The sequence below is a fragment of the Plectropomus leopardus genome, chromosome 10, assembly GCF_008729295.1.
Source record: "Plectropomus leopardus isolate mb chromosome 10, YSFRI_Pleo_2.0, whole genome shotgun sequence".
NCBI classification, from domain to species: domain Eukaryota; kingdom Metazoa; phylum Chordata; class Actinopteri; order Perciformes; family Serranidae; genus Plectropomus; species Plectropomus leopardus.
In genome coordinates, this window is record NC_056472.1 from 8,830,647 (window position 1) to 8,856,737 (window position 26,091).

The 26,091-nt window shown below is 39.1% G+C and overlaps 1 protein-coding gene across 1 annotated transcript in view; it reads left to right on the plus strand.

Annotated features, from left to right (window-relative positions):
• The window catches only part of ptpn4a (protein tyrosine phosphatase non-receptor type 4a), an 88,862-nt gene that overhangs the window by 11,831 nt on the left and 50,940 nt on the right, over window positions 1-26,091 (plus strand). The window contains exon 2 of the mRNA XM_042494228.1: window positions 23,837-23,991. Within this exon, the coding sequence (XP_042350162.1) occupies window positions 23,854-23,991 (138 nt within the window). The 5' untranslated portion in view covers window positions 23,837-23,853. The remainder of the gene's footprint in view (window positions 1-23,836; window positions 23,992-26,091) is intronic.

Genomic DNA, 26,091 nt, shown 5'->3' on the forward strand with positions numbered 1-26,091 from the left:
CTTGGACAGTTCAGTATTTGTGAATATGAGCTATTTTCTCTCAAAGCCGGAAACCAGAGAAGATGTCATAGGGAATAAGATCTCTCTAGTCTTTGTGATCTTTCCCAATTCATTGTCCAGGGAGCAGCACCAGACTTTGTACTTGATGTGATCACAAATTTGAGTTTAAGTACTTTGGTTTTGGGATAGAGTTGTTCATGTGTACTAATATTTCGACTGTCTCAGACCATAGAAAATAACATGAATGAATGTTACGTCACGTATGAATTTTGAAAATGGGCATACTTCCCCTTTAAACCAATGCGAGCTTCCATATTGTAGCTATTTAAGGCTAACTTGACAACAGAAATGTATGTATTTATATTGGTTGGTGCTACTAGGTCACATGTTAGCTGGTTAAAACATTTTAGTTCAGTTCTACAACAGCCTCTTTTCTGTGTCTGTTCCTGCCGTGACAATGAGACCCACGGACGTCAGCCTGCTCACAGTGGCAAAGAGAAATTGCACGGGAAAGGAACAAGGCCACAGGACAGCTGTCGCCCAAAAGTTTGCTGAGGAGCTGCTGAGTCAGCCTCCTGTAACACAGAAATGTACAACAGTGAACACCACACACGAGGCTTTCTGCAGCTTTATTTTGATGCAATAAGCTGTGAATAAGGCACTTATTGTTAGTTACTTTGGACAAAATAATCTTCCGTATTGTGGAATAAATAATGTACGGTACCATACCCGTACCCTTAGTTTTATATACAGTTTTATATTAAGTCATTTCCTATTATATGATTTATTTCAAGACTTTCTTTATATAAAAAAATAAATTATTATTTTTTAATTTTTTAATTTATATATTTCTATTCATATACTGCTTTTTTATTATTTCTATTTTATTTTTATTTAAGTGTCTATTTCATGCATTGATCTGTGACACAAACAGTTGCTGAATCTCAATATATCAGACAGTCCATCAATGTGCCAGTCTTTCAGTCTTTCAGTTGATTGATCGATGCTACTGTGTGTCTGCTGGCTAGTTATGCACTGCATCAGCGTGGTTTTTCTGTGGGCATTGGTCTAGATGTTTCTATGTGTCTGACAGCGCTGGGTTTGCAGCAATTCTCAGTTGGAAAAACAAATTGCAGTCTATGTGATTTTGCACTGTCAGGTCCTGTGTGTGTGTGCGTATGAGCTTATATACTGTGTGTGCAGGAAGAAAAGCGCGCAAAATGGACAACCATACCCTGAGAGAATCTGCGTGTGTGTCAGAGATGAGAACATGAGAACAAGATTGTGTGTGTGTGTGTGTGTGTGTGTGTGTGTGTGTGTGTGTGTGTGTGTGTGTGTGTGTGTGTGTGTGTGTGTGTGTGTGTAAAAGAGAGAGCGCGCAAGGGAGAAACAGTCAGCCTCGCTGCTATTTTCTGGGGCAGGCTATCAGGCAGCGAGGCAGCAGGGAGGGATAATAACAGAAGCTGTTACATTCTTGTGGTTTCTCTGATTTCAGCGTGAGGCAGGGGGCTGGCTCTGGCTGACTCACGGCCACTCTGCTCCCTCTCTCACTGAAAAATGACAAGTCAGGATATTCCGTATCTAAACAGGGACAGTCCTCAACTGTAGCATCTGAAATTGGTCCTTTAACACCCTGCGGACCAACCCTAACAAACTATAAAGTTAAATTATAGCTGCCGCTCACAGTAGTAGCTGAGCCAGTGTTAATCAGTTGCTAGGTTAATGTGTGAGCGGGAGCTATAATTTAACTTTATAGTTTGTTAGGGTTGGTCCGCAGGGTGTTAAAGGACCAATTTCAGATGCTACAGTTGAGGACTGTCCCTGTTTAGATACGGAATATCCTGACTTGTCATTTTTCAGTACAATTACAGATTTTTAGAGGTGATAACGGGATTGTAACAAAAGCACTTTTTTATTTATCAACTCCAACAACACTAAAATTCTAGAAAAACTTAGCTGTGTTTGCTGGTTGTAAGTGAAAGATGCTTTTGTGTATATGCTCAATAAGTGCAAGGTGACAAGAGAAAAGCATTTTGAGTGATTTCACCAAGAGTTAAGATTATGACAAGAGCAGGTGTTCATCTGATTATGTACTTAAACTTGCCACACTGGTTCAGTTTTTTAAAAAATTTTTTTTTAATTTTTTGTCATCATTGCGATGTAAACTTGCATGATATCACATCTCTGTGCCTGCAGTATGGCACTAAGGGGTTTGTTGTCAGTTGAAATAGAGTACAAAAAAGTACCTTTTGTGTGTCTTTTTGGTTTAATTCAGAAAAATTCAAGAAAAGGATTTAGGACATTATTTCCTTTTATTTTGTTAATTCAACAAGCAATTTCTTATATTTTAGCAATATACTCAAGTCAGCACAACGGAAGAACTGAGTACGCCTTCTAGGCCTGTCATGATAATAAGGTTATTCATGTATGATATATGGACATTATGTCGATCATTTAAGAGAATAAGCAGAAGGGTTTTTATTGATAATTTATAGACTAGGACTCAACAATGATACCTTTTTATGTTTTCTCCATGCCTGCCTATTTGCGCATGCCCAAAGAAAAATAAAATAGCACTTCAAAGACGACACAGTGTAGCTTACTGGAAGCCTTCAGCTGCAATTTAGGATTGACGTTAGCTCGCCAACCCCTGGCCAAAATGTCTGTTGTTTGTAGTTTTAACCTCCGTCAGCTTCATCCTCCACTTCATTAATTCAACAGCAAAAATCAGCACAAGATTATGGAGACTGCGGTGTCCTTTCAGCTCTGCTAAACTTGTCTTTTAGTTTAGGACGCATCACTTTTTTTCATTTTGTTGGTCAATTTTTGTATTAAATCTCAAACTGTGTAACTATGGGCTACTTCTACAAAGGTATTATAATTTTATATTTACTTTTTTAAAGAAATGCAGCAGTATTATGGTTGTAAGGAGTACAGTAGTATGAAAATTACGGTTAATCATATCATGTACATGTGTTTATCTACAAAAAAACCCCGACTGGATGGGTAATCTCACCTTTATTGTAGTTCTTTTCAAAAGGGAGACTTTTTAAACATACTAACATTTAACAAAAATGATTTCAAGTTTTAATTATAGTAATAAAATGTTTGTGTAACTCAAAAAAGCCGTTCTATTTTCATTTCTTTTAGGGTCATTGTAACTGATGGAAAATATTGAGGTGTCATGATATCATGATATTACAGAATTATTTATTAAGACAGTTATTGTACCATTAAAGCCTCATACTGTTGCAACCCTACTGGCTTGTATGTATTAACAGGTGTTCATTTCCTTTTTAAAAATATAAAAAAAATATTTTTTTAAATTTCATTTCCAATGTCTGAATATTATTCTTACAAATTAAAAGGTAATTGCTCTGGGACAGGTGTACTTGCATTATTATGCTGATATTTCTTGCATAATGTGGTCTTAGAATTACAATCATATTGTTTATCGTAATTATTGTAGGGACAATACATCATCTAACAAAAGTAGATTCCTGAGCAGCCTACTCAGTACACTTTATATCTGTTTATTCATCACTTGTATTGTATTATGATAGTAAACAACATTATCGCATATATCCTCATATCATGCAGTCCTAGTCAGAACTCTAAATGGCCTCAAATTGCATGCAGTTAAGATGTTTACAGAACTTGTTAAATGTGAAAAAAGGCTAACATAATAGCCATTGGAGAATACATACTGCCCCGTTAAATATCATTTTTCAGCTTGATTTTACAACATCAAAATTGTATGAACCCACGCAAGTGTGCGTCTGCTTCTTTCTTGTGCTTTTTGTCCCCTTGTGCTTCAGTCAGTTTTCCTAACATTATACTCCACAATACAGTACGGCATTACTCTGAAGCTGAATCTGTTTCATTAGTTCATTTAAGCCCTCACTTAGGTCTGGGGTTGCACTAATCTGCTTTTGTAAAATCAGATTAATGCAGAACAGGCTAAATCAAGCACTGTTTAACCCATGTTTGTGAAACCCGGTTTGAGGTTGTATATCAGGTCAGAAATGCCATCTGCCTGGTAACACAATCACAAATATATAACCTACATATATTTCTGTATAAAGCTACATGAACAGTAGTTTATGTGCATTAAAACTGAAATTTAAGGAGTCAACCTTAAAGCAATTGCTAAGAATGTTTCAAAATTCCAACAGCATCTATGTGGCTAATGAAACCGTTTTGATAATATATTTGTACGTGCAAATATATTAATTTGGAAAGGCAGTTGGTTGATATTTTGGAATGTTTTCACCATGTGTACAACAAAGGCATGAAACCATAACATTATCATATGTGGCCTTACCTGAGCAAGCTGCTTTTTATTTCTTTCAAAAACAAATGGAAGAAGGCAATGGGCAACTTAACAAGAAATGGCCCAAAAATTAGCAGAAAAAAAGTAAAGAAAAAGGTGTAAGAAAATGACCAGAAAATAAGCAAAACAAACAAAAAATATTAAATATTGTAATTAGAAATATAGTTTTCTGGACATTTCCCCCCATTTTTTGAATCATTTTCTAATAATCTTCCCCTTTTTTTTAAAAAAATGATTTTTAAGGTAACTTTATTGTCACCTTTACTAATTTCTTGCAATTTTAGGGACATTTCTTGCCAAATTGGTCATTTTATTTTCCTCCATGTGTTCTAAAGAAACTAATTTGCTCAGTTTTCAAAGTTGCAAAAAGCTTTTGAAAGACATCTGAAGGCATCAGAATAAAACTGCTGTCTCAGTATTTTTTCACCGTGAGCTGACCTTATTTGCTACAGCGTGGAAACATTGTACAGGCTGTGCGAGGTGATTGTCAGGTGGGCCCACGCTTTCCTGTTATGGCCCTGTTTACCAACCACAATGTGTTCCACCCACTTCCATCTCCTCAGCTTCACCTCTTCATACAACCAGTGGTACAGAGACATCCCCTAACACCTCTCCCACACACATGCTTCTTGTTACATGAGCCATTTAATACATTCAATCAAGTTGTTTAATTCTCACTCCACTCTTGAATCAACTATTAATTTATAGAATAAATTTTTGGGTAATTTATAGGCCTTTTATCTTGAGCATTCACAGTACTGCTAGCCACACACTGTTTCTCACAACCCAAAAACTGTAACTTCTGGGTGTGAACCGTAGCAGGTCAAAACCACACTGCCATCTGACAAGAAATGTGACATACGATGTGGTTGACCGAACACATGTTGAGCTCTAGCAGCTGTACATTAAACTTTTGTAAGCAGGCTGTCGTTTGTTTCAGAGTGATTGCCCTTGAAGTCTTTCTGTCTTAAAAAGATGGCAGTCATCACAAAATATCATAGAGGGAGAGGGAGGTGTGGCGTAGTGTGAAACTTACGCAGACCTTCAAGTCTCCTGAATTATGCATCAAGCAGAATCCTTTTCATCAGCAAAAAAGAGCAGACTCTGTAAGCCTACAGTATGTCCCATCTGTGGGTGCGCACGCATGCACGCACGCACGCGCACACACACACACACACACACACACACACACACACACACACACACACACACACACACACACTTTGGATACACAGATACAGCTCTGTAAAACGTAATGAAGGCAAAAACTGTTTCTCTCAGAAGTGAACATTTGCACTGAAGGCACCTAGACAATTAATGCTCATACGTTTTAACGTAGCAGATGTTGTGTATGAGTTTGTGTTTGTGGCTATGTAAGTGTGAATGAGACAGAGTGTGTTTAATGCTAATGTGTTTGGTGGTATATGACCAAAGGTAAGCGATCCTCACAGCATTGTGAGATATCAGGGTGTCAAACACATTCATTAAGTTGTGGCGGCCTGTAACGATTAAAACACCTGCTGCCACGTGCTGATGTTATATTTTCAGAGCTGGACCATTCAGCGCTATTGGTATATATAAACTGTTCTGTTATTCATTGCACCACCATCTCTGAGTGCAGAGCGTATTCTGGGCACAGATGGAGCAGCAGAATGTCAGAGGCAGTGAAAGTGAAAATTATAGCCCTTTACCACCAAAATTAGTGTGTGCATGTAGGTTTTTCCCACAGGGGTAAACCTGCTAAAAAAAAGGCTATAGACTGTTTTTCCATTGCCCAGAGAGCAGAGCTGCATACACGGCCCTGTAGCAGACAGATATGTGTGTGTATATGTGTGAATTGTTTTGGTGTGTCTGCTCAATGTGATGGACAGACTGGAGGTAAACAGTAAACAGCAGCATGGACAGAGGTCTGTGAAAACTTTGCTTTGGTTACTTCTATTTATATATTGTATCTCTCTTTCAAACTCAGTGCAGACTAAGTTGGATAGATGTTTTAGCGCAGCTTAGGAGGAGATGGACAGTATTTAGTCAGTATTTAGGTCATTGCATCTGGCTGGTTAACAAGCTGAAATTAGTGCATTCACCTGGGTATTGTTTCCATCAATGCCAATTGGAGCCCGAGGCAGTGAATACCCGTGTCTACTGCAGAGTCTTTTGGCCTGGGTGTATGTGTACACATTCTGATTACATTATAAAGCCATATATTATGTTAGCGGGTTTTTGTGCATCAAGAATGAGGCTTTAACCATTCATTGCTCTGGGTCTAAAAGTTTGCTTTCACTCCCCTCTGTAGCAGCTGCTCCTCTTGTCCATTGGTCTAATCCGCTCTTACCGGATTGACAGATGAACTATTTAATTCGCAACTCAAACTCCTCAAACTGGTGCTGAGGAAAGATAGAGCTCATGATAAGCTCCAAACCCTAAAAAAATGTCCAATTTTATTTATTTTTTTTAAAAAAAGGGACACACACAAGATCAAAAAATGGGAAGTTTGCTGAACACCCCTCTGCAATTCCCACACATAGATTTTAACTCTGTGGGAAACACTGGATATTGTTGGTTTACCAACAGCCTTCAGTTGACACGTGTGAAGGATCAGGTTTGGCCTTTGTGTAATGATGCAAATGTGTGTGTGCATAAGTTGAATTAACATAAACTACTGTACAGTTCTAGCTGCAGGTAGGAACCCTTTAGATACATCCATGCAGGGAATTAAAGTGCTGTCTTTTACTTCCCTGCTTATTTTTTCTTATATTTTTAGTTTCTTTGTGTATCAAAGTGTGTCATTCTGTCACTTCACCATTTCCACAGTTTGTTCAATGACTATAATATCAATAGGCTTTCAGATTAGACTGTATTGTAGTTTTTCCACAGAGACCTTGAGAACTCATTGTTAAAATGTGAAAAATGAATCAGGCAAATCAGGCAATCTCTTTTCAGTGCCTCAGCAAGTGACCTTTTGAAGACGCTGCTACTTTGATAATATGAACACATTTGAGTAAAACTCCAATCAGCGGCAGGAGGTGCAGAGCTTCCAGGAAAATGCCTGTTGTATTGCCTCTAAAGGATTAGGCTGATGATAAAAGCCTTTTCCTAGTACTCTTTCTTCAGCTACTCGCTGCCTAGCTCTCATTTTAAATGTCAGCACCGGTATAATTCTGTTTCTCAGCAAGAAGCAAGAGTAGAATATCAAAGCCTTCTTAGAAAAAAAAGCTTGAGCAGTATTAGGGGAGACAGGTAATGAACGAGATGGGTTGAAATTTGATGGGATGACTTCTGGTTGGTTTAGTGTTTAAGTATTGCGGCCTGAACAGCTATAGCTTCTAAGAATACTCAAAAAAGGTTATCCTTAGGGTGCAGGGGATCAAGTCCATCATGTAGTCGTCATGACTTTGTCACATGCTGTCCTATCTCTGTCTGTTTTAGGAGATAGAAAACTTTTGTTACTTTACAGTCAAAATCATGCATAATATGAATGTGTTTATATCAAAGGGATAGTTCAGATTAGTTGAACTGGAGCTCTATGGGGTACTTATCCGTAGTCAGTGTGTTACATATGGTAGATTTCAGTTGGTGCACCCCCAGTTTGGAGAAGCGGGCTGGAGTCTGACACGGAAGCTAAGCAACGCACTGCTGTGGATGGGGTCAGCAACAAAACATATTTTAGCTGCCAAAAAAGTCATATCTTTTCAGACTTTTCAGACACTTTTCTTAAGCACACAAATCTGTGTTGTTGTATTACACTCAAGTATACGCTAAGTGTTTACACCACTTTACCTTTCTGTCAAACAGCCTGTTTTGCCGAGGAATTTCTCATTTCTCCATCTATGCTGTCCTCCAAGCCACCAGACTCCACTTAGAAAAACTGTGACTTTAGCTTGCTGAACATTGGAGCTGCTGGCCCACCACTGATTGCACGAGTTAGTTAATTTGGTGAATCCAAACTAGCCGTAATAAACACCAAAGTCACACAATCACACAAACTAACTCATTTGTCATAGTAGACCAGCGGCTCCTGTGTTAAGCAATGTTAAATCATTGTTGTTCTTAATGGAGTCTGGCAGTGAAGAGAGCAATAATGTTGTTATTCCTCGTTGGAAATCCCTGTCTGAAATTAAGATAAAGCAGTTAAAGTACTCTTAATGTAGCGTACACTTAAACTGACAGTGTTTTCAGGTGGCGAACTGGTTTTTTAAGTGGCTAAAATGTGTTCTGTTGCTGACCCCTCCACAGCAGTACATTGCCTAGCTTACATGTCAAACTCCAGTCTGCTTCTTCAAACTGGAGGCGTGCCAACTTACATTCACTGTTTGTACTTTTATTCACTGTCTATGGATAAATACCCCATACAACCCCACTTAAAAAAATCTGAACTGTCCCTTTAACCTCGTTGTGATTTCTGTGAAGCACAGGGTGCATAAGTACAGACTACACTTCTCCACACTGTTCCTGATCTGAAGAAACACAGTGTAGAGTAACACTTTCAGTTGGTTGATTGTATTATTTTATGAGTTATTATGCTATTATTGTACTAGCAATTTATTCTGGTCCATTTGTCATTGTAGCAGCAGTTTGCTTTTCTTCCAAAGAAACTAGAGTAACTCTCTTTTCTTGAACACACAAATCTGTGTTGTTGCACTGCACTCAAGTTGGCTGAGTTATAATACAGAATAGTGAATAGTTTCATACTTGATGGCAATCAGGTTCGTTTACAGGAAAGACCTGTATGAGTGCATTTAGGCAAGAGCTAGAGCTGCTTTCACATGATCAGCATCAAAGTGCTTAAAGCTGTGTAATTCCATTCTTACTGTTAATGTTCGGGGTGTTGACGCCCAACTCAGCAAATGCTCAATAAAATCATGCCGTTCTGATGCTCACACTTCACACTTTGACCCAGTTTGACAAAAGACCAGCGAGCAAGACTTTTGACGCTAAAATCCTTTAAGTTTAAGTGTATTATACACCTGCAAATAAAGACTTTGTTGTGGAGGATTGTGATCCTTCTAGTTAACTGTGATTTTTCTAGATAACATGGAAACGTGGGATAATTAATAGCAGTTAATATGTGTGCGTGTGGTTGCCGGATCGCCTAGGTTACTGTATTCACACATGCTCACACAGTTCTTATAAGCTCAAACCGTTGAGATGCAAAAGCCGAGATCATCTCTCCCACACGTGTGAATGTGTATGCTTCTGCTTGTGTGGATGTGTGCATTGTTCTTTATAGTGTGTGATGTCAAGGGAGCGTTAACGCTGCCATGATGATGAGAGCGTGATTAACTTACTGCTTATTGATCCTACACACTGTTAAACACACACTTACGCACTTCCTGAGAGTGGTGGTTAAAGAACGCCATATGGATATTTTATTTTAGAATTTTTGGCATTGCTAGTCATAATCGCCGAATTATCAACACCGCTAGCTAGAGTTAGCTCCTAACTAACCCAGCTGAAGCACAGTGCAGAGTGGCCAAGGCTAGCTGGGACCGAGGGTGGGCCTCTGAGCACTATGTCAGCGTGGCCCGCCGTCTCCTACCCGATCTGGTTGAGCGTAGTGCAGTGAACTTAAGAGCAGCAAAAATTAACCTATAGTCCGCCATGTGTAACCGGTCAAAAATATTCTTGGTGGTTGACATCCTTGCTATAAGGTTAAATGTCAGAAAAATATTGCATATAATATAAAAGCCATTCTAAATAGTTAATCATATTTTTCTATGACCAAATTGCACTTAAATGCAATGCTGAAATGCTTTTCACCTTGCATTATGAACATTGCACATTATCCTACAGAACATGAGTACTAAACTCACAAAATAAAAGTAAATTAGCATTCATTGTAAACAGTTTTCTTTAAGAAAATTAATCTTTAGAAAAATAAATTTCGAGTTAATCCAATTACAAAACATATCTATGAAGTTAATAATAACTTTAACCAACTAGAATTGCTTGAGCCAGCTAACGAGGGTAACAACATTTAACCAACAAGTCAGCTGATCGTTTCCATGTCTATCATTTATCAGAGGAATGACATCATGTACTGCAGGTACAAAGAGACGGTTTCAGCAGAAGCACAGACTGAATCACCACTGTGCTTCTGAGTGGTGAAAGAGAGCAAATGTCAAATGCTTATTGATTAATGTTTCATCATCTCAACTAGTCAGTTTACCAGCCCAGAAAAGGTCCAAGGTCAAAATACATGTTTCTTGAAATATGTCAATAAATCTCTTTATGATAATTTATTGCAAACATTATTGTTTCCATCAGGTGTAAATGTGGCTGCAGTCCTCAGCCATGTAGCTGAGTTGTTGTTGCAGCATGCCTTTCTCGCAGCAGGGGGTGTGTGCTTGGTGCAGAACACCTGGCCTCCCTGCCGGTGGGGCAGGAATGTGCAGGGCTGAGGTGAATGCGGGTGGAAATTTGCAGCGTGCTCAGAACACGACCCCTGCTAACATTTAAAGGTGCCAGCGTCAGCAGGAAAGGAAAAAAATCAGGGGAATGTGCTGCTTTAATCAAACCTGCATCTCTGTTTCTCTGCTTTCTGTTTTTCTGTGTGCGCATCGGGGTGAGTGTTGCTGCTGCTGTGTGTGTGTGTGTGTGTGTGTGTGTGTGTGTGTGTGCGTATTGTTTTAGAGAAGAGAACCTTTCTTGTTATATAAATGAAGTAACACAGTCCCACATCCCTAATGTTTCCAAGCTGTGTGTTCGGTTTAGCTGTTTCTTTCGAAACTCCTTTAATTTTGTCCCTCTACATTGTAGGGACAGTAGCTAATGTTATAAAAAAGTCACTGTCCGTTTCCTCAAGCCTAGATATTATTTCATTCTTCTCAAGCTAATTTATTAGTCCAGGGAAAGTTGACTTGTACTGTCACTTTGCTTTTTCTTGTAAAGGACCCTTGTGGAGTTTAAATAAATTAAAAGTCCTATATTATGCTCATTTTCACTTTCATACATGTATTTGGGGTTTCTAGTCAAACATGTTTACATGCTTTAATATTGAAAGAACACATTTATCTTCTTATATTGTCAGCCTGAATATATCTGTATTCACTCTCTGTCTGAAGCACTGTGTTTTAGCGTCTGTCTCTTTCAGCCCCCTCCTCCCCCCCAAAAAAGATCAAAGGTCATCAAAGATTGACCAGTGTTTCCAGGTCTTACACATTTGCCCGCTTAGCTTCTCTACACTGTCATTTCAGTAAGGAAATGATTGTAACGACACTGCAACAGCAGTTTCTGCCATTACATAGTAGAGTTGTGACATCACAACTTCACAGAAGTCCTGACGGCTTGTTTAAAGGCACAGTTTCTTAATTCTGAGTGTGCATTTCTCTATAAGCGTTTTGATACTTTAACAGTATTAAGATAGCACCTATACCTACTTTATAATAAAACAACAAAAACAGCAGCAACAAAAAACATGGGAATTGGGACTTTTTACAATATAGGACCTTTAAGGTAGTGTAAAAGCAAAGGAATGTAGAAAATGTCATTCAGTTCACTGCTGCCTGCAGATGTAGATGCAGACTTATCACATATTTAGTATAAAGCTTTGTATGATGAAAAAAAAGAAATGCAAATGTTATAAGCAGTGAATAAATCAATTTTTGAACCAGCTGTGTGCTGTTAGGGTAATGTTTGTTTCAGCAGTCGCATTGTGGGTTAAAGTTTTCCTTCGGACTCTTGCTTTGCAGTACAACTTGAACACTGAGAGAGAATATAACAGGAGATGGTTCGTGTGGTGGTTTATGTCCAGACGGATGTGTGGTTGAGCCAGATAAAAGTGTAAATAGCAATACAAAATAAACAGTTGAATTAATATTTATCGGCCGTTATGTTTTGTGTTCATGAATTTACGGAGGAGCAGCGAGTTTTTACTTGCCGTGTTAGTGGAAAGCAGGAAACCCTTAAATAATGTGGCTTTTCTCCACCACTGCTCGCTTGCCACCACAGTGACATTTGTGCTATATGTAAATTCAAACGATCAAGGGAAGTCAGCCTGTGCGTTTACATGCCCTGAGGACAAAGCTGGGTGTGTGTTCTCTGTGGTTTTGTTCACAGCGGCTATGATCATAATGCTGTTGACGTAATCGGATAAAAGTGTTTATGCAAAGGTTTTCTTTCTGGGATTATTAGTCAATACAAACACTGAAGTGAGGGTGAAAACATCACATTTTGGGTGTTTTTTTTAAGCACACAATAGGTTTGTTTCTTACTTTGTTTTGGATGATTTCAAATAATTATTTGGAACTCTCCATAGCCTTTACAGTTAGAACCACAGAACACTAAACTCAGTCCTTGTAAATCGTCTAATGAAACTTCTTTGGAAGTTGAGCAATTGTAGTTGCCAGGGGCTAATGCTTTTGTGGGGGTCACATTGATTAGAGGAATGTGCTTCTAGCTGGAGGGTGTTTTAACAGAGGACGTTATAGACGGGGAGTGTAGTTGTCTCTCCCCCAACTTGCCCACCTGTAACCACTACAGTATACAGTGGAAAATCAGTCAGGAAAGCATTATATAACTCTCACCACTTCTTTAGAATATCCAGCAGTGAGAAAGCAGCTTTTTTCTTACATGCATTAGTCCAGGTTACCATGGTTTTGTCACCTTTTGTGTCTTTCAACATGAATAAACTTAATAATAATCTTCTCTTAAAAATTGTTGAATAGAAACCATGAGTGTTATGAAGCTCTACTGAAGCTTAATTGGGCTCATCGGCTGCAGGAAATGCATGTCGGCAAGGTCAAGAGGGGGGGACCTAGGAAAAGAAAGGTAGAAAATAGCATAGCTGAACATAGAAACTAACATTAAAGAAAAAGAAAAAAAGCTGCTAAAAAGGAGAAGGAGAGAGGGGCAGAGAGGTGGATGTGGATATTGCAATTGTGAACAAGGACGTGTGACATTGACCGGAATGAGCTGCAAAGAGCTGCTGCTGAAAATGACTGTCAGTCTCCATTATCGGTGTCTGAATCAGTAGGAATCTCTGCGACAGGTGTTGGGTTTTATGAATGGCTCTGTGTGTATGTTTTGTGTAAGTAAATGGCGTCTCCCTGGCACTGATGACTATCATTTGCATAATGAACTCACAGACCATACTGACAGTTAAAGACATTGAGACGGGAGAGGAAAAAAACACACAGAAGGATGGAAACCGTGATCAGCTGAAGTCTTAAAGGGCTTCTCTCGTGTTGTGGTCCAGTCAAAATTAGATCTGACACCCTTTTCTTCCTTGAATTTCAGAGAATTAGCCCACACTGGCAGGGTTGGATTAAAAAAACGTTTAAGGCAGCTCTCCTTTCACATCTATGCTTGAGTCAACCTTGTTCACACGAGACATGTTGCCTCATCAAACAGGTGTAACTAATAATGTAATTAATCGCTGCATTGCACTGCAGTAATTGCTGGGCCAGAGCCTTCATTAATGCTATTAGTTCCACCTGTGCCTTCTCTGCTATGACAAGTTTAAGTGGCTGATATAAAGCAGGCTGCTCTCATTCACTGTTCCTATTAAACCCATGAGAAGCAATGCACCGTAATACATATAGAAGTCGCACAGTTGTGAGCCAGGAGGCTGTGATCACGTGACCTACGCGCTGCAGGCTGCCCTCCGTCATATGATGGGAGCAAAGGAGGAAGTGAGGGCACGTTGTATAAAAAGAAACAAATTCAGTAGAGGTTGTACCGTTGTGACCAACCAAAATGTCTTTTTCTGAGCCTAACCTAACTGATAGGGGTGCTAATTGGTAAGATGTCAAATGAAAATCATTGCGTGATGATACGTTGCATAATTAAACTAAGATTTATTTGTTTTTTTAACGGCTGCTAACAATAAAGGTTTAGTATGTAAATTTTAGGGGGAATAGTAGAATCTGTAGTGTTGAGAATTGCAGATTGCAACCAGCTTAAACTTCTCCTGGTAAAATTCCTTTTGTGCTCGGGAGGTTTTTACCAGGAGACGAATTATCTGTGGAGGTTTCTCTCTCACGGAAAAACAAAAAAAGACCCGTCGATTTAAACCAGTAAAAACACTTTCACATATCAATAAATAAATAAATGTGTTAATCTGACACTGCTTGTTGCAGAGGGGCTGTGAACTATGGTAGCCAGTGTTTGGTTTGTTCATTCTGGGCTACTTTAGAAACATGGAGATACAACATGGTGATTATTTCAATAGATATTCCATTTTTGCCAATATATCCCCCTGAATCCTACACAATGGACCTTTAAGAAAAAAAACAGCCCTGAACTATGTGTTTTAATATGTAAAATACACAATAGAAAGTTTGGCAACCAATGAAATAACATGCTGCAAAAGCTTGTATTTCTGAACATATTTCCTTTTAACTTTTTTTAGCTTACTGATTTACTCACCTAGTTTGACCCATGTGGCTTTCAGTTGGACAATGTTTACTGCAGGTATATTTTACTTGCAGTGGCACTGGGCCTCTGTAAATACCACAAGAAACCTGGTGGATTAACCCTGTAGTATGTGACAGAAGAGATTTTCAAACTGCACCTCTTAAGATCTACTGAAAATAATCATTTCTGGATTTTAGCTATCAACCGGTTACCATCTTCACTGGCAAGTAAATAAGCATTCATACAACTTGCTGATGAATAATTTCAGTTTTTAGGATGCGGTTAAGTGGTCCAGAGGGGCTTGGCTGGAAAAGTTGTGCTTCATCTAAACATGACAGGAGGAAAAACACCCTGGTTAGTGAGCCTTTGCAGTCAAATATCGGTGTCAAAGCTACTTGAAAAACTGCTGCTTTCCTGCCTCACTGCTGTAGCACGTTTTTATTATGTCAAAATCAAAAATAAAGGGTTGTGAGCAGCTGAGAACTGGACTGTCTAGTTTTTCTAATCAATGCAGTCGGGCAGGCTGACTCAGGCTTTTCATTCATGCACTTGAAGAGGCAGTTATTCCATGAGGGTTCAGTGGAGTTCAAGCAGAGGTTTGCAGACATGTGCAACTCTGAGTTAAGAGACCGAAGATGAAAAACCAGACTTGACATTCTCCTCTCATAATAATCAGTACATGTGATGTATTTACACTAGCTCTCTTTTAAATCTTGAACCACTCTGTCTAAACCAGAGTAATTGTGGTAATCCAAAATTGAGCTATGAGGTAGCTTGGAAAGTAACTGTGATGAATGACAGTGCAAGTTTGGAGTAATGAGTTTAATATCAGTTGTGTTTTGGATAAATGATATTAATGGTGGGAATCCCTCAGTCACAATACGATATTATTGCGTTTTTAAATGTTTTGCCATATGCCGAGTATTGCAGTACAATCCATTGTGATATTTTGGGATTTATTACCTTTTTTCAGCTGCAAAATTTGTCTCTGAAGGAAAACCTTCCTAGAATAAAGAAGTTTTACTTAATAAGTTTAAAAAAAAAGTTTTCATTCTTTTCATCTCACATCAGTGATTTGTATTGCAGCACATTGTATCCAGTGTTCTGAAAAAGCAATTTATTTTATTACTCTAGTAGGCTGCCAAAAGTTTAATTGTTTATGCAATATTAATAGTTTTTATATGATTAAAAAAAGATACTTGGCGTCTTTGTATTGATTAAATTTTGCCACGGAAACTATTGCAATTCTATGCAGTATTGATTTTTTTACCCCAGCCCTTTATGGCATATGTATTCTGTTCATTTTCGATTTCACAGTGGTGGAAATGGTGCAGCTAAAGGTTGTCCTTCTGCAAAGTCCCCTCACCCACAACTCTTTTTATTTTATCTGATTGGACTGCTAGTGTTGTCCTATTTTATGCGTGTGCTGATTTGGCAGTAGACCAGAGGACTGCAGCATCAACATAAAAACACAATTTTCCTAATAATTCTAAGAAAAGTCTCCTCTCCTCTCCTGTCCTCTCCTCTCCTCTCCTTAGCAATCACATTACAAGCTGCACTGTATGACTTTACCATCAGCCGGGGCCACATATGGCTATCCCTAAAGGAGGTCAGGGGTCACCCATGCCCGCATTCCTTAAGCTGCAACTTCCCTGGCACCCCACCTCCTCCCTCACACAAGCACATTTTAAATGCTTTGTTTGAATCTGTCAGTTACACACACACACACACACACACACACACACGAAACAGCACTCTGTTGGCTGCTGTTGCCCTACATAAAATAAGTAGAATTAAAGGGATGATAGGGGGGCGGTTGGACGTGGGAGGGGGAGGAGGAGGATGGGAGGTGGAGGGAAAAAGGGTGTGACACCAAACATTGGTAGAGAAATGGTGGTGAAGTTCAAATAAGGGGGAGTAAGAAGGTGCCCGAAGAGGGACAGGTAGAAAGAGGAGGGATGACTGTGCAGTGTTGATGCAAAGGACAGAAAGGTCTGTACAGGAAGTTATTATTTTAAGAAGAAAGAACAGATCTTGGCCTTCATAGCTTCAGAGGATAGTTTGGATTTTTTGAAGTGGGTTTGTATGAGGTACTTATCTATAGTCTGTGCACTACATACAGGAGATGTCAGTTGGCACGCCCCTAGTTTGGAGAAACAGGCAGGAGTCTGATACGCACGTTACTAATTTCTCGCTAATTTTGGGGTAATTTCTTCTTTCATTACTCAGTGCCTTGTTCCCCTGTTTATGAAAGAAATCAAGCGAATTTCTTGAGGTTCCAAAGGGTTAAATGTCATAGAGAAAGAAAGATCTTTGAGGCCTTTAAAGTTGTTTTTTTCCCAGTCATTTATTATGGAAACTCACAGCAGTTACATGCTGTCTGCGCGCGCACACACACACACACACACACACACACACACACACACACACACACACACACACACTCACACTCACACACACTCACACACACACACACCCTGGCACACATCTGTAATTGACCACCTGTTTGTCTGTGGCCTAGTTTCCGCTTTATGAAACACACTGTGGAGCAGTGATGTATAATTCCTCTGGGATTCCTAAATGCTAGCCTCTTATTTCAATTGTTTTAAAGCAACACAAAGGGACAGAGAAGCCATACATAGCACGGCTTTTGAGTTTCTTTTGAAGAAATCGGGGGTATAAATAGAAACGTATGGGGCAAATGAAGTTCATCAGTCGTCCCGTATTCGAACTGGGAAAGGATGTTGCCTGCTGTGTAACTTTTTCCTTTGAAGACTTTTATTCTGTGAGTATGAATAAGAAATATGGGGAGAATCATAGTTCAGTAGGTAATGTTTGGATTACTTATATTGTTCCGCGTTTGTGTGCGAGACTATGCATCCTGATTCAGTGGAGCTGCAACCTTATTTTGATGTCAGATATCATGTGTGCGTCTCTGTTTGTATGTATGTGCGTGTGAAGTGGATGTGTTCATATGTGTGTGTGTATGAAGGGCGTGTGTTCCTGTGTACAGACGGAAAGGCTCCAGGACCGTCTGTGTTTGCAATAAGCTGAGAGAGCCAGAGGAGCCCACCACTGAGGGAAGCTTTAGGGTCAAGACACACACACACACACACACACACACACACACACACACACACACACAAATATACAAATGCACGCTCCTCCTGCCTGTTTGTAAGCTCTGCTGACTACAGGAAGCAATAATGGTAGCGTGCTTCCGGAGTTCCGGAGGCTTCTCTCAGGGGAGCGCGGCTGCCCTGTCCAGCTCAGCAGAGCAAAACTGAAAAGAAACACAGCAGAGCAGAAAATGATAGAACATTTAGAATAGAAATGAGGAGGAGAGATAATGATACAATAGAATGGAATAATAAAGGCGAGAAAATAATGGAATGGAAACAAATTACAGTAAAAGAGAGGGCCTCATGCAACAACATTCTCTTGAATTTCTCTTCTGCTAAGGGAAAATTTAAGAGAAGTCAACTCCAGAATTACCAAATGTTCTGAACTATCCAAATTTGCTCTCACTCAATGATGAACCCACTCGATCATGTCATGTATTGGCATAAGTCACGCCCCCTAAACGCTATATAAGGACATGCTTTGTGCCGTGTGCAAAGACATGGCTTTGACTGGAGACACCAAAGACGTTCTATGACGAAGCATTTCTGTAGTTTTGTAGTTGACGTTTTTTAAATTTGCTTAAATAAAGTAAATGTGATTATTTTGACTTATTTAATGCATTTAATGAATCATAACAATAAAAACGCTTAAAAGGAGAAGCGGCAAGTCCTCATACATGTAATAAATGTGAGGAGCTTGAACAATGATTTTTTTTTTTTGCATAAAAAAATTCTTACACAATCACAAAAATAATTACCAATTTAATTTTCTAATTAATCGACTAATTGTTTCAGCTTCGCTTGTATATTTTCAAATGTTTTTTTCACAAAAATCTTAATTTGTGAAGTGGTCATCAAATAAAATCAGTGAAGTGAAAAGTACAATATTTCCCTCTGAAGTGTAGAGGAGCAGAGGTGGAAAGTGGCATGAGATTAAAATACTCAAGTAATGTGAAGTGCTTGAGTAAATGTACTTAGTTACCTTCCACCACTGGTCAGCAGAGGGACGCATAGTTACTGTCTGCACAGTAATTGGGATCTATGCACCATGTTTGGTAGTATTAATCCAGTCATGATAATTATGCTGAAATATCACCTACATGTCCGTCCATTCATTCATTCATTCATTCATTCATTCATTCATTCACTCACTGACAGTTTATTTAGAGTTCGTAAAAATCTACGTACAAACATGATTTCAAGTAAAATTAGACATACGAAATTTGGCACCTTGATACGCTAATATCACATAATCACAGGCATCTTATTATATGGTATTCATACATTTTTAAACTGTTCCTAAAATGTCTAACTTATTTTCCCATGCACTGGGCAACAATCTGTGGATTATGAAAATGAGAAGTTTTTCTCTTATCTTGGAAAGAGTGCTCTTAACCAAAAGTAAAATATTCTCTTACATAAGAGAAGATCAAAAATAAGAAAACACTGGGAGTCACTAAAAAAGCTTTAACAAATGGTGGATAGGAGCAAAAATAAGAGAAAACTGTTTGTTTTTTTACATGAGGTCAATGAGGAGCAGACCATTCAGATAATTAAAAATGACGTGCAGAGGTGTTATTTGGGGGCAAAGTATGATTAAATGGTTGCACACGACAGATATGATCCCGCGTCACGGTCCGTGCTCTTTAAATTGTCTTCAGCTGGATGGTGGAGAAATGTTAGGACAGCAAGAGAGCGGGGAAGGCGAGGCAGCCTGTGGAGAGAGTCTGTGTGTCAGACCTCATCATCTCTGTACCCTGTAGCTGTTCCACAGTGTGAGCCAGTGATAGGAGAGCGTCCCTCCCTCCGTCCTCCCTTCCTTCCCTCCTTCTTTCCTTCTGCATGGCTTGATCTCTCCGTGCTCCTCTCTGCTCATCTCGCTGGTTCATTCGCTCTGTTTCCCAATCTGACAGTGCTGTGACTGGCGTCAGTGTGTGCCTGCGTCACAGCGTCAGTATGCATGTTTGCTTGTGTGCTCACATGCATTTGTGGCTGCGCATGTGCCTGAGCTTCTGCATGCATGCCTGATTGTGTGTGTGCTTTTTCTGTTGGAAGTCAGAAAAAATTGTATCCCACCAGAATGACCTACAGCACGACCACCATCAGGCCTGGTTGGATGTTACCTGCTAGCTGCCAACACTGGATCCTACTGGCTGCAGGAGATTTGGAAAAACTGGCATTTGAAATCTTTTTTTCTTCTTCTATGCAATATAATAGCGATATGAAAGCATGCAGGACTCTTCACCAGATGACATGAATAGCTTTATTTGGAGAGAATTAATGAAGCAGAGCCTGCATGTCACTCACTAGCATTAAACTCTGTATATCCAAAAACTCCTTAAATCAGAGTAAATGATGTTAAATCAAACCGTAGTTTTTACTGTCCGGCATCTCTATAGTGAAGATGGTTAGTGTTATGATGCTAAAAAACATGATCTACTATTATTATCTCTATTTACAGATGTCTCTTGCCAAATGTAAATCAATGTGAAGAAGTCTTTTTGAATCCAGCGGCGTCACATGTCGGACTTTGTAGTTGAAACTGTTTTGCCACTAGAGAAATTGGCTTTGGAGCCTGGTACATTCCCTGGAGATCTGACACACACAGGAGAGTCTCACTTTACACAACAATCCCCACCAGAATACGTCACATACACTTTACCCACAAGGCCACCTGTCGTAATGAGTAAGGCTTGGTGGGTAATGTAAGGAAAAATGAGACCCTGTTTGTTTTCCTTTCATATCAAATAGCAAAAAAAGTTGTGACGATGTTTGACACTGAATGCCCCGCGATCTGACTATTGCCCACATCGCAATGTCAATGCCGAAACGATGTGTATCATGCAGCCATACATCCTGCACTTCCTGTACTGTAGCATCCCTTTGTTAGCCCCTCCCTGCCTGAAAAATGCCCCCATCTTCTGAATCCCACGCCCCCAGTTTGTTACTCAGGCCAGAGTTTCTCCCAGGAAATTGTTAGTGGAAGTGGTAAGCACTGTCACCCCACTAAGCTGAATCACGTATTTCCTCATTTATTATCTATGCTGTGTGATGTGACGCCTCTGCTCTTTTTTCCTGTGTGAGTTAAAGCTTTATTTCATAACAGTGTGCAAACTTCCTTCTGATGTTATTGGGTCTTAATTTCAGGACCAGTGCACCTTTTTAGACTTTGCCAGAGCCACAGATGACATTACAGAACCTTTTTTCATTAATAAATTTTATAAAATAAAACTTATGTCAGTGTGTAAAACCGGTCGAGTGTCCCTTAAATATGATAATAACACCATCATGCTGCCCAGTATTTAAAAATCTTAATCTAACAGATATTTTAAATGCACAAAGATCCGTCATGGATGTTTCCTTCACATCACGGACTGTGTCTGTGCTTTCTGTGCGTGAGATTCACACTCCATGTTTTGTTGAGTTAGAGTGACGTGTTTACAGTGGTGAAATGTAAGCAAGTACATTTACTCAAGTACTGTACTAAAGTACACATTTCAGGTACTTTACTTGAGTATTTTCTTTTCACGTCACGTTATACTTTACTCCACTACATTTCGGAGGGAAATATTGCGCTTTTTATTTCACTACATTTATCGGACAACTTTAGTCACTTTTCATATTAAAATTTTTGCATAAAAAAAGAATTAATAAAATATGTTTTGTTATTAATCAGTCGATTGACAGAAAATGAATTGCCATCTAATTTGCTAAATTATTTTATGCAATGTGCTGTTGTTTTTTTTTTTAAACAATAATTTGGAGTTTAGGGGGATACTTTTCATTTTTATTTTTTGGTGTTTTTTTTTATTATTTTCTATTTTTTTCTACACAATTTTGAGTTTTGGGGGTGTTTTTTTCTGCATTGGGTACTTTTAATAGTTGTAGTACTTTTTCCTGAATATACTTACTTTTACTTAGGTGAAATTTTCAGTGCAGGACTTTAACTTGTTAAAGAGACTTTCTACAGTGTGGTAGTTGTACTTTTACTGCAGGAAAGGATCTAAATACTTCTTCCATCGCTGCATTTTTAAGATGCAATCACACAACTTATTGTGCATAATGTAACCATGTGTTAAGAATGTAAGTAGTCTCGAGGTGACGAGGCATGCTCTTGCTGCTGTTAGTGGTGGCCTCAACTACACATCCCTGTGTGCATGTGTACATACACTGCACACACCATCTGCCAGTGGTCATGGGGGTTTGTGCTGATGTGTAGTGACAAGCAGCTCAGACATGCGGAGAGCCCTCCATATATTCTATACACACACACAGATTCACTCACACAGAGCCATCGTTACAAATACAGCAGCACTTGATGACGGGGCCTTGACCCTTGTGGGGTTATTATGTCTCCTGTCAAGACAGATCACCAAGGAATAAAAAAAGCAGGAAGCGGACAGGGAGGGCACAAATCCCACTGCAATGGCATATGTTACCCAACAACATAAAGAAAACATTCCTGCAACCGTGCAAAAACAGAAAGAGCTGATGTGTGACAGATGGAGGTTTTTCCTCTCATGTTGTGTTATTGACAGTAAGTGGAAAGTCCATCTTAGATCAGAGTGTGTCAGACACTAAAAATGATGACACCTACCAATATTAATTGTGACATCAAGGTATTATGGAATACCGGGGTATTTAGAAATCCAGCGGATATGATTTTAAATGCTGTCGAGAAACAAAAAATGCTCCTCTTCTTGTAAAAAAGTGATTCGGAGATGCTGTATTGAGGCGATGAAGTGCACAGCACGTACCACCAAGAAGGCTGTCTCTACAGCTGTGACAGATGGTGACTGTGAGTGGTGGGGATAACATTATAGGACAGTCAAGAAGAAAAATGCATCTGCCCCTGTCTGGGAGTATTACCACACATAACTTTATCTTGAAAAGACTCTTTGATATTGGCAAAAATCAGCACGTTGGGTGATTCCAATATTTCATTTTTAAGTTCATATCTGCTGATACCAATGACATGCCAATATTATCGTCCATCTCTTTCTATTCTTCTTTACCCACTTACGTGGCGTTTCACAGACACATCAGATTCAAACTGCCTTCACACAATATATCTGCTTGCTGGCATTTATGCGGGGAGGCATAATATTACATGATAAATCAGCAGCTACAGAAAAAAAAGATTATCATAATAGTTTAATTATACATTTTATGCTACCGAGTGACAACATACTGCAACTTATAGGAGGCGTTTTTTTTTTTTTTTAATCAGTGTAAACTTGGATTCAAGCCACATGCGACCAGTTTACAATCTACGGAGACAAGGAAAGCAGTCAGACGTGGCCTCAGTAATAAAGGGCTTTGTTTTTTTGTAAATGGAGCAGTTTCAGATCGAATTATTGTTATTTATCCCCACTGATGAGCAGACGGAACTTTCAGCCACTGTTCAAGCTGTGATCATTCACCAACCCATCACTGGGGCCGCTCCAGGCAGACTTGTTTGTGATAAAATAATAAAATGAAAGCATTGATTACATTCCTTAGGTCACACGCTTGAAGTTAGTTGAATGCAATGAAAAGTAAAAGAAAACAGTCAAACATAGAGGAATGCAAACATTTTAAGCTTTTCTTTACTCGGTTATTTTTTGCTCATTTCATTTCATTTTAGTAGCTTATGAGTGATTTATTGCCGGGCTGCTATGTAGTTTCCATGTTCCTTGTAGGGAATCTGCTGCTTGCCTACTCATTGACATTCTTTTCTCATGAAGCAGTCAGTCTGCGCTGCCTCGCTGTGCTTGTACAGGCTTGCCTCGCTGTGTGGCTGCCTTCGCTGAGCCAGTGGGGAGAAAAATACATTATTTGTTCTGTACATTGTCTTATTGTGTTCTTAGTAGACGGATTGAGCCTTTTCCAAAGGGTGTTTTCTCACTTTAGCACACCTAAGCTGTCATGAAGTCCGTGCAAATTACATGCTGATATCATGATGCTCTACGTCTGTTTTTGCTATTTTACCTCCGGTGTCACTCACTCATCATTTTCTTCTCTGTGCTGTGTGTTTTGCTTCTTGCAGACCCTGGTAGGAGCGTGATGAGCGCACGCTTCCACTTGCCTGCTGGCAGATCCTACAATGTCCGGGCGACGGAGCTGGAGCGAGACAGGCAGCACACACAGGTTGTGTGCAACGTACTGCTGCTGGACAACACAGTCCAGGCGTTCAAAGTCAGCGTAAGTACCGCTCCCCCTGCTCTTTACGTTTTTCATTTCAGGTTTTTACAAACTGAATGTGGAAAAGATGTGGCAAATGAGAGAATACATTTGTGACCTACATAGTGTAGGTTTGACACAACTTACATGATACAGACTGCATTCTAAAAGAACCGATGTTTTCACACTGTGAGGCGCTCCTCCCCAGGGGGGAGAGGTGAGGCGTAAGCCACAGTTTGCTTAAACACTGAGTTTTAACGCAGTGAAAACTGAACCCACAGACGCAATGTACATATTTTTATATTCATTTTTATATTCTGAAAATATCACTTTTTGTCATGTCAGTCACAAATAAACCTTAGAATAAAGATGCTCTGAATAAATCCAGAACTTGCTAGAGAATCATCACGTTTCTAAATTTTCTTTTGTACCAAAGTAATCCAATGACAGTTGTCTGTGCATCCATTGGTACATTGTAATTAATTGCATTTTTTTAATCGCATGTTTTCAGTTTTATTATTTTTCATCTTTAAAACGGTTATGAAGTCCATACTGACAAGTTAAAGCAACTCTTACCAGATTGTCCTGATTAGGAATCAAATGACAGCAAAAAATTGAGTGGGACCAGCATAAAGCTGGCACATCTGTAGAGGGGAGACTCATGGGTACCAACACAACCCATATTCATTCAGATATCTTGAGGTCAGAGGTCAAGGGACCCATGTAAAATGACCAAGCTGTATTAAGCTCCTTCCTGAGAGTCTGGTCTTCTAGTTTCACAATACCAGAATCATCACTTTAGCTTTCAATCTCAGCTCAGTGTCTTAGAGACAGAAATGTTGGCTGGTGATTAAAAAAAAAAAAGAACAGGTAATAGTTAATTCAGCACATGATGTCTGTTTCCTAAATAATAAACAAATATAAGCCAAAAATGCAAAATAAAACAGCAGGGCTAATGTTGTTACTCTCTGCTAATTATATCATTTGCCTTTATTCTCTTAGTTGTTGCATCAGCATTGGTGATGATTATTTATCAAAAAAAAAAAAAATCAAAAATTTGTCAAAGCATCAATAGTCAAGCTTACAATATTGATATTGAGGTATTTGGTCAAAAATGTTGTGATATTTTACTTTCTTTACATTGTCCAGACCTGCTCCAAATGATGTGCCTGAGTGGCAAAACTTAGAGCTTTGAAAACCATGTGCCGAACAATTATTAATAATTACTAATCAACTTTCTTTTATTCTTATGTTTGTTTTTTTTTATTATTGTTATCTTTTTGAGAGTTAGTAAACCCATTGATTTATTCCAACTTTACTGATGAAAACTCATCAAATTCATGCAGTTAAATTTGTCTGGTACAAAAAAAGAAAATAAATAATAATAAAGTAATATTCATTGAACCATGAAGTGACTTAATGTTCATTAAGTCATGAAGTGAGCAGCAAATGAGCGAGCCCTCAAAAATCATATATAAACCTTAAGCAAAACCCCCAAGAGGAAGAAAGTAGGCGTCTGCGTTGTGCCCCCTCCTCCCTCCACTTTTCCCATTACTGTAAATTTCCCCTCAAGCCCACCTCAAATTAACTCAAGAGTTGGTGGGGAAAAGGCCTCAGTGTGTCTCTGCATGTCTGCAGATGTTTACAAAGCATCCCACACTGTTTTTTCTCTGTTTTATTGTGGTTATATAGTCTTTTCTCAGCTTGGCTTCTATCACTAGTTGATCAGTCGGTCTTTCAACTGTTCACAATCATTCAGTCACACCTCGCGGGAAAGAGAAAGAAAAACTCTGTGTTCCCTGTTTAGCCCAAAGCCAGGTGATAGGTTGGCTTGTGACTGATGTGACAGTCGTCTGTCACTTCATATGATAACACATTTCCTTTTTCTCTCTCTTGTGTCTGCCTTAATTCTCTCTGTCACTGTGTGTGTGTGTGTGTGTGTGTGTGTGTGTGTGATCAGACTTCTGACAGTATGAGTAGGGAAATTCCCTGTGTGAGTCAGAAAATGCAGTTCCTCTAATAACATCCCCTCTGACAGATCACATCCTGTTGGTGGTGAAGTGTATTAGTGTGAACATGTATATGTATGCACGCAGATATATCTAGAAATACACAATCGTG